The sequence below is a fragment of the Paramacrobiotus metropolitanus genome, unplaced genomic scaffold (genome assembly GCF_019649055.1).
Source record: "Paramacrobiotus metropolitanus isolate TYO unplaced genomic scaffold, Prichtersi_v1.0 Parri_scaffold0000029, whole genome shotgun sequence".
Classification (NCBI taxonomy): domain Eukaryota; kingdom Metazoa; phylum Tardigrada; class Eutardigrada; order Parachela; family Macrobiotidae; genus Paramacrobiotus; species Paramacrobiotus metropolitanus.
In genome coordinates, this window is record NW_026570249.1 from 1,185,112 (window position 1) to 1,198,702 (window position 13,591).

General features: G+C 51.0%; 1 protein-coding gene across 3 annotated transcripts; it reads left to right on the forward strand.

The window, feature by feature from the left end:
* Positions 1-11,209: 11,209 nt before the first annotated feature.
* On the forward strand, positions 11,210-13,242 carry LOC129588417 (uncharacterized). 3 transcript variants are annotated; one of them, XR_008690471.1, is made up of 4 exons: positions 11,210-11,423; positions 11,738-11,907; positions 12,213-12,589; positions 12,661-13,242. XR_008690471.1 is itself a non-coding variant. In XM_055482615.1 (4 exons), exons 2-4 carry the CDS (start codon positions 11,760-11,762, stop codon positions 12,772-12,774), a joined length of 369 nt encoding a protein of 122 aa, XP_055338590.1. In that variant the 5' UTR covers positions 11,210-11,423; positions 11,738-11,759; the 3' UTR covers positions 12,775-13,242. The 3 variants fall into 3 exon arrangements, 2 of the variants coding, with proteins under 2 accessions (XP_055338590.1, XP_055338591.1); XM_055482615.1 differs by having other exon boundaries at positions 12,213-12,319; XM_055482616.1 differs by having other exon boundaries at positions 11,224-11,342; positions 12,213-12,319.
* Positions 13,243-13,591: the final 349 nt, after the last annotated feature.

Below are 13,591 nucleotides of genomic sequence, written 5' to 3' on the forward strand. Positions count from 1 at the left end.
CCATCCGTAACATCCGAACAGCAATAGAAGATCAACTCAGGATCTCTCAAATGCATGTCCAGGACTTCGAAGCGGAAATTGATATGTTGTGACGCCAAGGAGTCCAACACGGGACACCGGCGACACAACAGCCGACCAGCTCAACTCAGCTGAATTTGACATCGGCGCAAATCCAACCTCAGCCGAACTCAACAGTGAGTTCGACTCTACGGACACCAGTAGACACAGTTGACCGACCGATGTCCCCGGCTACAGAGGCTTGGATCATGGAAGCAATACCCGACAATGACGTATTGCCGGACACGGTCGCTCCACACATCGTGAAACTGTTAGCCAGAGTGACGGAACTCATCACAGAGATGAAAGCCCGTCGGAACTTCTGCGAAACTAACAGCCAGGAGGCGCACGACCTGGATCGGGACATCTTGGCGTCGGGAAATAACGCCCGGTTCATACGACGACTTTGTCATCCGGACGCCCCGCAAACAGCCAATACCCGACAACACCTTATTCGAACCACAGCATGGCTGGAAATGCAAGTTCGTGACTATGAGGAGGAAAAGGAGAAGGATAAACAGACGCCGATTACCAGCCTGGCAACCGAAGCCATGGCTACTGGCCGACCTTCACGGACGAAACAGACTCAGTCGACACGGAAACCGAACTTCGACTCCGTCCGACTACCACCTCCCCGCACAACAACCAGTCAACATTGACTCGGAAATGTATGCGCGGATCCAAAGAACCCTAAAAAGGGCCGACGAAGTGACGATGGAACTTCGTCAGATGATGGACGCGACTGACCAACGAAGTCCTCAATACTTACAGATTGACATCAACCTCGGACACTTGGAAAACAACGCCAAGGAAATCCGTTTTTTTCTACGACCAACAACAGTGTGGTCAGCGAAGAACCAGGAGAGGTTGATGCTCTTAGTCGCGACGATCGACTCCTTCATCGAAGACTTCGACAAACGGAAGGAAGCCGAGGAGCAACGTCGAAAGGTGAAACAACCGCCTTCGGCGAAGAAGCGTAAGTCCAAAGGTCACCACCGAAGTCGACCAACTCGGCGGAAACAGTTCCACCAGTCGATCAGGACGATCCAATGGATGATGCCCCAGTACCACCACTCTAGGACGAACCCGGAGCGATGGACACTACAGAACTGGTAAAGCGCAAACTAGTCAGACAGGCTAAGACGTTGGATCTTCAACGGATACTCTACGAAGCACAACTTCCAGGAGCAATCCGAGATCGGACCATGACCGACGACCAGCAAACCGAACTAGCTCAGCGGATTCACGCCACTATCCAGGACAGAGATAAGACTCTCAGGCGATTGGTAGTTGTGAGATGCGGAAAACAGGAGTTACGGCAAATCCCGCTGGATTCGACCAAAATAAAGTCGATTCAACTCCTTCGCCGACCTCGTATCCATCCAGCAGCCTACACGCTGGAAATTGAACCTCGGCCCGGACAACAGGTAACCGAAAAGATCTCGATAGTAATGTCGGATAGCAGCGGAGATGAAGAAAACGAGGATAACGTCCACACTGACGACTCGATGCAGCAAGAAGCGGCACCAAAATTGAAGGGATCCACGCTCAGACGCAGCAGATCCCCGGTCAAACAGATCTCTCCGAACCGAGCAGCATCCCAACCGACTAGGATGCCAAGTCAACCGACCTTGGAACAACCACGTCGGTTCACACCTCGGAACACCCCAACGAAACCGAAGAAAACCCAGGAAGAGATGGACACAACGTCTCCTTCCGAAGCTAAAACTGGATTACCGATCGAAACGTCACCACAAAGGGACGAACCGATCTCGGTACACTCCGGCCCACGTCTAACGATAGACGAAACAGATCGGACGGAGGAATCCAAAACACGACCGACCAAACGGAGCACAGAAAGGAAGTGCCACCGCAGGACGAGTCGCGCGAATTCCACGACGACCCGGCCTTACAGCACGTCAAGGACTTACACGAGGTCAGAACAGGACGTTAGCGTCGACATGGCGTACCCGGAAGACAGGAAATTGTGGCATATGCTTCGGATCCGACGAACTAACCTGGTTGGAAACACCACAGCTGTCCGTCGAGAACACGACCGACTAACGGAGAAGATGGCCGAAGTCATGAAGCGTATGGGAGATAATTTCCGAGCGGAGAAGAGCCGACCGAAGGCATTACAGGAGCCAACGCAGGCTCAACAGAAGATCACCGCCCGACTCCCAAGCCGACCATGAAGACGACATCACAACTTGTCGTCAAAATGAAAGTCCTCAGCCGAACCGAGCACCGTCCGTGCAGATCGACGATGATCCGACCTTGGACACAAGGGTAATCCACTCGGCTAATTCGACGAGACTGTCACGAAAAGACAAGCGGAAGGCAAAGAAGAAAGCAGCGAAACAAGTCGCTACGCCGAAACCTGTGGAAAAAGCCAAGGAGCCAACCAAACCGAAGTCCACAGTCAAAACGCCGAAGCCCAACCCGGCCAAGCGGCATAAGTCGTCAAACGACCTCGACATTTCCGACGCCGGCCCACAAAGGACCGAGCGTAAGGAGAAACCTGCGAAACCACATGATGCCAAGGCAGACGCACGGAGATTTCAAGAACTGATGAAAGCGGCCGGCACAAAGCCGACCAAGCCATCTAAGCCGGCGACATCGGCCGAAAAACCCAAGCCCTCGACATCGAAACAACCCGATAAAGAATCCGATCACATCTCGGATATCGAGGACAAAGATTCGATCTCCGACCATGGAGACGGCGATCCATACGAAGGATTTAAGGGAGACTTGAAGGAAATCTTCAAGCACGGAGCAGACACCGACGAATCACAGTGGCCGGCTCCGGACGACATACGCCAGCGTCTCCCAGATGAACAACCAGACGACCCGGTTGACATCGTAATCCGTACCGTCCGAGTGCATGTGGAAGTTGTACGGAGTATCGAAAACGCCAAGACGAATGGCATGGACGTTTACCAGTCCTTGGTACGAGACCTGTCAAATAACATCGAGGTCGACGGCCAAACCGGAACATGGTTGACGCACCAGTTTATGATGCAAGTTGTCGCTTGGACTCTGGAGTTCAGATTAGCGGTAGACGTTCACCGACAATGGGGACGGATGGCCGAACTGCTCCCACCAGACGTCTTAAACTCGCTTAAAAGTAGCACCGGAAAGAACTCGGACGACATACCGACTAGAATTGTTCGGTGCATCGGATACATCCGAAATCCCCGTGGATCAACATTGGTCCAGATTGTGCTCGTGTATATAACGTGATGTACCTGAACAAAAAGGGGAATATCGACGAGATCATTAACGACATCTTAATGGATCATATCGCATCCATGGTTGAAGAAAACACTCTCCAGACGACCAACGCGGAACGCGGAGTACCTTTACGATACTCGGTACCTGGATTCATACCGTGAACGGCGTGAATTCAACCTCCGGATGTCCTATATCAACACTAATAAACCACCGGAAAGCACGGAGATGATCGTCGAGGAGTACAGCGAGGCGGACGAACAACCGTCCGGAGAAGCAGTCGACATGCTGCATATTGCCAGATCGGCCGGACTGTCGTCACAGAAACGAATTCAAGTCCGACCTCGACCCCGCGCACCCTTTGAACCGCTAACTTATGTTAGTACGGCAGCGGCCCCAACAGGACGGGCAAGCACCGCAAAACAAACCCGGAGCGCCGAAGGACGGTTTGTAGCGAAGGCTGTACAGTCACTTCCACCGCCCTCGCCGATGGAACTTTCACCAGAGCCGGAGGATCTGACTCAACGTAAGAGCCAGCCGAAGACGACGACTTCGAAAAAGAAGCCGGCTAAGAAGAAGGAACCAAAGTCATCCGAAGTGGTATCGTCTTCAGAAGAATCATCCGAAGACGATGACGAAGACGACGACGACTTCCAAACACCTGGAGGCGGATCGCCGAAGGATGACGACGACGACGACGAGAACGGTAAACCACCACCGTCGGCTCCGGCACCTCAACAGCAGAGCGAACCGGAGATACCGGACAAACAAGCGGAGTTTAAGGAGAAAGACGGAGACAAATCCGCCGATAATTCCAAAGACGACGACGGAGGAGTATTTGTCCCTCACCAATACGGGCAACGGATATCGGTGACACCGGATTCCGACCAACAACCACTTCTTAACGAATGGAACGAAGACACCAGGCAGGAATTACCAAACGACATTCCTCCGCTGGCAAACGTCAGGGTAAAATACACCGGAATTAAGAGTGCTCAACAACCGAAGCCAAGCGTCTCGGACTACGACGCCGGATGGATGTACACATTCGCCGCCCTGAAGGCCCTCGCAACACGCGGACCGAAATTCGCCACACCGAAAATCGCTTTCAAACTCCTCCAACATTGGAAGGTGAATGAATGCGAATGGCGACAACTAATCATCGGCCTCGTAGGACGCTACTGCGACCTCGGATATTGGGGAGGAAAACTCATACGGACATACACCAGCTCAAAGCGGATGTATTACGAGTTTCCCGCGGAGAAGAAAGATCCGGCCCCTTCAACATACGAAGGATGGATACACGCCATCGAACCGTGTATGGAATTGTCATGGCATCCGGACGGAATGACACGGGGCGAACTCTTGCACCAACTGACTGCACGATTCGAGTTTGCCTGGTTCGCTAAAGAACCTCAACTGACCGATCCGAAGTACAATCCGAAGAAGGATCCGAAGAGAAAGGGAAACGACCTGGCCGAAGAAGTGGGATGGGTCTTAACGAAAGGACTCTCCCAGGGACGATTCGCCTCAAGTACGGACGGTACTTTCCCAAGCCAGCGATTCGTAGCATGTAACCCGTCAATTCACCGACACGGACATCTACCGAAGGAACGATTGGCCACGGAACAACAGAACGAGTCGACCGACTCTCTCCAAGTGGACCGGCCGGAAACAACCGAAGCACCCACTCGGGAATGAGGAGACGCAGAAAGCGTCGGAGGAGTTGCAGAACCGACTTACCTCCATTGACACCACAAAGGCGTCATCGACCAACAGGAGTCGACCTACCTCACCCGACCAACAGAAGTCGAATAAGCACCACAAAGGCGCCTTGCACCAGCTCGAGAACCGACCTGGCCCGACCGTAGTAATCATAGGGTGTAAAACTTATAGGACGCAACCGACAATGGTTCGCTTAACTTTTATTTTGACAGACTCGTACGGAGCCCTACACAAGGGACTGCCAACAGTGCAAGGATAACGCGACACGGGACAACAACAGATTGCCCTGCGCAGACTGTATTGTTTCCTTTACGAATGAACGAACTGTCGGTACCGGACCACAGCTAAGGGCTCAGGCAGCGGCACTTTACATCAACGTGGTCGTTGGAAACCTGAGTGCGAACCGATATTTAGCCCGCAGAGAACAACTCGTGGACCAGCTGGAAGCACATGAACAAGACAACCTGGCCATCATGCAGCGACAGCGAGAACGTGACCCGAGATGGAACGGGACAGTTCCACCAGTCTTAACAGACAGACTGTGGGAATACCGTCAAATCCAGGATGTGAAACGACAGCTGGCGGACCAGAAACAAATCAGGGAGGCGGATCGGAAGATTGCAACAATGCAAGTCCATCCACCATCGACCTCTTACGAACCGGAAATAAAAGTTCGACTTCCAGCACCCACACAGGGTCGCTCGGATACAGAACAGTTGATTCACAACATACGTGATGTCTTCGTCGGAGATCCTCAACGACCACTGAAGGATACTTCGGTAAAATGGATGATGAATATACCGGACGGAACTCAACAGTTAGTTACCCTTACACCGGCGACCGAGGAACAGTTGACGGCAGTCCAACAAAGGGCTATGCCAGTAGTCACACAGGCTCGGCCAACTGTTCCCCAGCAGATCCCCCAACCTGGAACGTCAACCCGAACAATGGCTCCACCGACGACTCAACAGCAGTCACGTCGACCAGCCAGAGATCTCGCCGGACACGACCTCCGACATCGGATCGGCCAAGACGCTCGACACAAAATCGAGGAACAACGGGCCGTTATCCGAAGCGTCGGCAAAGAACCGACCAGACCCGGAAAACGAACCAGATCCGGAGAAACCGGAATCGGACTGGTGATCGACTCAACAAGGAAGTCGAAACGGAACCCCGTCCAACCAGAACAGCAACCGGACGCCCACATGGCGGAGCCGGCAGCCGAAGTAAATGACGAAGTCCAACCAGAAACTCAACCGGAGCAAATGGATATCGATGTGGCCAATCAGATGGCACAACTACCAGAAGTCGAAGTGCCAGCTCGAGAAGACCCTCGCTACGACCTTGCCAGACAACAGGCAATAGAAGTCGTAATGCCACACCCGAACGAACGCACGAATTACATCATGACTACCATGGAATATGAGGAGCGACATCGCCCACAAGTCTGGCGCATGGTAGAAAACCTACGGCAATTCCTCATTCGATCCGTATACCAGACGTTGGTCAAACGACACCAATGGCAACCGGACTTCCACATGGGAACTCACACCAACGAGAACGTGGAGCACCCGTATACCAGAGCGAACGCCTTGCCATCGATGACCGACCCGGCCTTATTGAACGTTCCTTTGTACAGTCCGGACTGCGCGCGTGCAAGTCAACTCGGGGCCCGCGAATACGCGCATGACGAGCTGGAAAGTATGGCCCAGTTCTTCATTACCGACGCCCACCCGGCCTTTGTCATCACAGCGGCACGAGCAGCATTGGACTTAGTCCAATATCTCCCAGAAGGGGAGATTGACCTTGCCCCCGACGGTACGACGGCATTCCTGCGATACATCTTCGCAGCAAGGATTGGCAATTACTTTGCCATTACACCCTGTACGGACTCTGCCAAAACCAGCAGATACCTGAGGCCCTGCAAACCATTGTGGCCCAACTTGGTACTCCGATGCGAAGCAGCATCCAAGCCGTCTGGTTACGCGACCTACTCTACACCCATGAACGGTATGCGGTAAAGTATGGTTTCAGCGAGGACTACATCGATCCCTGCGACGACGCAACGAGGTTCATCAGCTGGTACCGAGAACACAAAGTCCTGCCCAGCGGATTTACTTCGCATCCATACGAATCATGGATGTCGGACGCCCTGGCACCCGGCGCACAACCTTTTGCGCTGAAGCTTAGGTAACAAGCGGCCAAAGAGAAGAAGGCTAGAGCTGAACGACACGTCTCAACGGAGTGGCCCGGCGACATGTAAACCGTCGTTGTTACGTCCGCACCACCGACCTCGCCCGATGACGACCACGAAGAAGATTACTTCGGCGGTGATCCGCCGATCAACGTCGAACTTGGATAAGACCAGGTTCCCACACTGGAACCTGATCCCCCACTCGGAACATCTGAGGGGATTGAACATCGACCACAAAGGCCGATCATAGTCGAGAACCGACCTGACTGAGAAACAGTCTAGCTGAGAAACAGCATCGTCGAGAAACAACCTCGGAATGGAATGGATACCTCTCTTAAGTTTTCTTTTACAGAAACCTACTAACCATGTTAACAGCGGAAGTCAACAATGACTACGCCGGATTCTTCGGTCTGACCCGGAAACGAGTGGTTAGACCAGGGTACTTCGGTCCTTTCACCGTACCGGTACGTCCCCCGAGGAATCCCCTGGAAAGAACTGGGCAAACCGATCCCAGTTCCCCAGCATGGCACTGGCAGATCGCGAACCACATTTGCTACGACCGCAAGCCAACAGACGCCCCGGCTTAAGGTAGCACATCGCGAACCACGTTATGCTACCATCGGAGCTAACTGAAGCCCCAGTCCGCGTTACGTGGAGCCGCTGGAAGTTACATGGTACAGATCGCGCCATCAACTACGATCGGCTACGAAGATTACTCCGGCCAATCGACTCCGGAGCATAGACCGAGAGGATTACGCTAAAATGGCGTAGAACACGTCGCTGCGCGTTCTCCGTCACGTTTGCCGAAGACCCGTGGCCAACCTAGGAACCGGGTAAGCCGACCAGCAACCTTCACCATAGGAAACAGCGGATATCCCTCGGCCGAGCTGCCAACAGCGCAGGAAGATCAATCTGACCATAGAAATTGCGGTCGACCACAAAGGCCGACCTTGCTCCTCACCCATAACTTCATAACCTCCGCAGACCGCGAATACAACCACGATACGACGAGATCCGGAATGGACCGTACGAAAAGCGGCCTGTCAGCGGATCGGTGAGGAACACTCCCCGTTCCGCTGGCAAGCCACTCCGGCGAAAAGACTCCGGAGAACGGATTGCGACAAAGCAGATCGCCGAACCACGATCGCTACTTCAACCGACCACAAAGATCGGTTGTGAACTCGGTAGCCACTTGGAACTTAACTTAGCCGATCACAAAGATCGGAATGGACGACATCCGGAACGGATCGGAAAGGGAAGCATTAGGAGGACGCAGACCGCGCCAATAACCATAATGACTAAGTCGTACCGGATTCTCCGTTGAACCCAGAGCTACAGACCCTGTACCCGGAGTCCAACCGACGTCTCCCCCGGATGATATCGGACACAACATCCGATTCACCGGTGACCACGACTACGCGCGCCCCGAACGTGCTGCCTTACCTGAAGAGGAACAACGACGGTGATTCGGCTACCGGCGTACCGACGACTCCGCCGCCAACCTGCTTCCCCATGTCCTTAATGGAACATCCTAGGCAGACCGCGTTAGAATACGCGACCTGCATTCCTTGACGAACACCGATGACGGAGATCGTCTGCCCGCATCAGTGTCGGCCAGATGTTCTGCGTCATCGGCAAAAGAATCCCGTGGACTTCGGACGTCTACCCCCAACAGACGTGGCTAGGTGTCCCTGGTTCGCGACAAAGAAGACGAAGAATCGTATCTGATACGACCTCAGGAACTTTGCATGGGCATGATGGAAACCAAAGAGTCTGGTGAGAAGGGACCACAAAGGCCCTTCCTCACCATACGAAATCATGATGCATGAGGAAGTACTAGTCATTTGGCCAACAGACGCCACGACAACGTGCCATGGCCCAACATGGATCTTAATGGAGCGGGACTCGGACGCCCAGAGGCATTTCACTCGAGTCGATCAACCAGAGGACGCGCCGGGACTCGGACCCGTCCAGAGGCATTTCACTCGGATCGACCAACAGAAGCTCGGATCCGACCCAGAGTTCATGTCAGGAACAACATAGCCACAGAAGAACGAAGTCGTGCTGCCGTGTATTCTTCTGCCAGTCGGAACTGACCGAAGGATATTCAGACACCGGAGACCCAGTCAACTGTAGCCGGACAGACGGCACACGCGGAATCGGCCAGACGAATGCCAACTAGCCCCACATTGGGCGTAACGGTATAAGTCGTCTTGATGGACCATGAAGAAGAATATACAATCGACCTCGAAGTCGGAGGTCGGAAGTGACCAAACGGAGGTCGGATAAATGCGACAACAAGTCAGAACAGCAGTCAGAAGTTGGACATCGACGTCCCAACGGAAGAATTCAGCTTTGGGCGGATGGAAACACACTCTATCTGACCTCGGTAAGTCGGACACAACATAGCCGACCGTGGAACATCCACATGGATATCCGACCTCAATTCAGATATGTTAGCCGACCAACATTGGTCGACTAACTCAGTCAACATGACGGAAGAAGACAAATAACTACTTCGCGATGGAGGAATCCGACCTGAATGGACTTGTCAGCCCTATATTGGCACGACAGAGTAAGTTAACCTAGGTCGACCTCGAAGGACGGAATATCCGATCTCACTTCGGATACCATTATATCCGACCCCACATCGGACAACGTTAAGACCGACTATAGGTCGGAGGACAACAACATGCATCGGATGGAAGTGAACCGGACACTTCCACCGAAGAAACCAAGGATTTCCGACCGGACCTTCGAGCCAGTTCGCATCGGATGATTTCATAACCAGGCTCGTGGTAGCAGATTTAACGGTTTAACCGACCACTTTTGAACGGAACTGCTGTACTTGACGACCACAAAGGTCGCATGACTTGGGTATAACTTTGTCCGACCTGGACTTCGGAACTTAGCCGGATTTCCAACCTGCCGGTCGACTTACCGGTAGTCCGACCTCGGTCAACCGACCTTGGTCTAATTCCCCCATTCAGAGAGGATGCTTCGGCATTTGCAACTGCAACAGTGCCTCTCTCTTCCCAACGGACGGATACGAGTCGGAAGTAAGTGTTAACCATGCTTATCCGACCTCGGTGATTTTAGCCGGTTACGACGGGTAACCCGGGAACCGACGCCCCGGACCCAACTCACCGGATGAGATTGGACAGGAGACCCCGTGGCAACTCAAGTACCCCGTGGACGTCATCCTAGTCGGAATAGGACCCCCGGACAGATTTTTGGATTTTTTTAGCACTTTACCTAACAAACGGAATTGTATTTTTCTAGTTCGATCTCTTTGACAGATCTGTTTTGTAACCCCTTTTTGCTCACTGGAATTGTGAATAAAACTTTATTTTTCTTTCGCGCTGTATAACTTTCATTACATCTTTCTTTTCACATTGTTCTCCGATGCCAACTGACGCAAAGAAGCCAGCCAACAGATGCATCACCGGCCCAACGAAACGCACGAGCAACTTCCGGATTTCTCGGCCGTGAGCTGCTTGCCTCTCACGGGTTCGGAAGTGGATCAAGGGACGGTCAACTAGACACCGGACTCCCTGTCGACAGAGGACGCGTACCGCGACCCCACAATAGGTCCAACCGGAGAGTTGTGCAGTACTGGTGCGGTACTGAGTCGGAGCACCCTTCGCGGGAGCTCGGATTCCCGCCCAGAGGCATGTCAGGCACATGAGCCTGTGCGTGGTGCGTACGGCTCAACATAGAGCGTACTTGCACTCACGTACATGCCATAATTATTGCCTCTCTCTTGTACGTACGTGTGACGCTGCACTGCACTCATCCACTGAAGTGGATATACCGCGTGCGCACACACTGAGCATACTTGCTCTCTCGTCCCTCTCTCGCAGTACTACTCAGCGTTCATACGCTCGCGTTGGGTAGAGTCCAGTCTGCGCATCACACAGCTGATTCACGTCTTGGCCTGCATCAACGCACGTGCTTGCCGCCAGGATTCAGTTGACTACTTACTCGCCAACAAGACGCTCAAGAACCCTGTTTAGCATACACTTGCTATTTGGCCACACGTGCCTTTGTTCTTTCTTCCTGCTATTACGCAGCTTTGTCAGCCTTTATTGTCTAATAAAGACGCATCGTGAGCTCCTCGCCATAGTCTGTTACAGTCAGTGAAAAACTACATTGCGCACTGTCGGCCTTAAAAGTTGAAATTATGTATAACACCTCGACAGATCACTTTTTTTGCGTAAGACTTATAATATGTGAAAATCCTTTCACACACTTATACATGTCGCGATTACCATAATACATTTATCTGAATTTGCATGACATTGCGAGACATATACAGATATTACAGTACTGTACCTGATCACAGTGTCTCGCAGACCTTATATCTGTATATACGAGTATGCCTAATTCTGCGCATTGTACGAGCTTGTATTGTGCTCGTATAATTATGCTGTACTCGTATAGTCGTTTAAGTTTGCTTACCGGTTAGGTTGCTTTTACGTATTGCTGGTAGCCTGGTACCGTGTATCTGTACTAATGCCTTTTTTCCAGCCTCCAACCCATTTCCGGTGGAATGTCCGATTGGCGGGAAATTCATTTCGCGCAAGCCGGTGATATTCCCTTACAAACACGCGTACGCGGAGGAGTGACACAATCACCTCGCGATCAAGTGGATTGCAAAGAATATGAAACCGATTTTTCCGTGTGGATCCTCAACAATGGTACGAACAATACACAACCAAACAAATCCTTATCGATTTGGATAAATGTATGACACTGCACTGGCAAGCAAAACCAATTGGCGAATACGGTACATATACTAACGTAAATTAAACGAAGTAAACTTATGTAATAACCCTATTCTTACTTTACTGTAATCGCAAATCTTTTATATAGGTGTTCGGCATGCACTTAAAAAACATCCACAAACTCGACATACACGCGATGATTAGATAAATATTTGATCGTTTGTCGATATAAAATTCTTTTTTGCTTACTGGCTTTTTAATATTTGTATTTATGTCAGATGAGCCCGATTATATCCTGCACTGTATCGGGTTTTGGAGAGAGAATGCCCGCTCGTTTTTGGTGACCTATGAAAAAGAAGATGCCCTAAGTCCATTCCGCTGCTGGGTAAATCACTAAGTAAAATAAATATGTTTGGAGCAGCTGCACAAAATCCAAAAATCCGCTTCCTGCGAATAAAAGTGCTTTCTAACTTAAAATCCGCTGTCAAGAGGTTTATAACCGCATTAGCTACAATCGCATTCTTTTATCGAGGGGAGCGGCATCATTTTGTGGCATCCACCAAGAGCCCGATAATCAGAATTTCTCGGACGGTGCTTCCTTGGCGCTGGATCTGAGGGAGAACGAACGTTTATGTAGAATTTGAGCTGTTTGCGGGTAAACGGGGTCAGCTTTAGTTATTAGAAACACTGACTTATAGGTAATATATGTAAAATATTTTTTTGCAGTTGACGATTGTCCGTTACGTTTCATTGATGGATGTGACCCCTGGGCAGTCGTGGAGCAGTACGGACTGCTTAATTCAGTCTGGCGTCTTCGACAGATGTATACTTTTTGTCTGAAGCGATTATTGACAACTAACTGCTCCCTAGACTGGACGTTGTTTTGGCTTGTTGTGTTAATGCACATCAGAGCAGATCGCACGCTGTTACGTTAATGGTGGAGGTCAATTACATTTGGGTAACCGTTGCGCGACGGGTAACGGGGAAACGCGTAAAAAAGTATCCATGACTCAGCAAAAAAATTATCGCCCAATAGTAAGTCGAGTACGCTTCCGTGCCAAGAGAGAAATTGAACACCGAAGTGGAACTGAAAAACTCATTTTTAATGCTGTAATGTGCTAAATGTGGTATTACGTCAAAAAAGTTAATTATGAGTTTTGGAGTGCAACTCTGGGTCGCTGGATTTACTTTTGGTCCAAACACAAACAAATTTTGTTAATCTGTGCAGGAGAGTTAGGAGTTACTCGTAGTTTGGGTAATGGTTGCGCTTCGACGTCGAAGCGCAACGCTTACGCGGACAAGTAAGCTGAAAACCCATCCCAGATTTTGTGATTGCGAATCAGAATGTTTGCTTGCTTACGCGCTGTTACGTCACATTTTTTACGCGTTTCCCCGTTACCCGTCGCGTTACCTTTTTGGTCTCGTGGCATGCTTGCCACATAAAGTTGTAGAGTTCAAATATCTATACACTACCAAATAATAAATAATATCGTACACTACCATATACTATTTGGTCTGTTTTTTCTATGACCACAACCGGTAAACCGTAAACTGCGTAAAATAAAAAAACGTCACGCAAGTATACAAAAAACTCTCGTTCAGCTGTTCCCATCGTGACGCCACATTTCCCGCTGTATTTTTATCGACAATTGCTGTC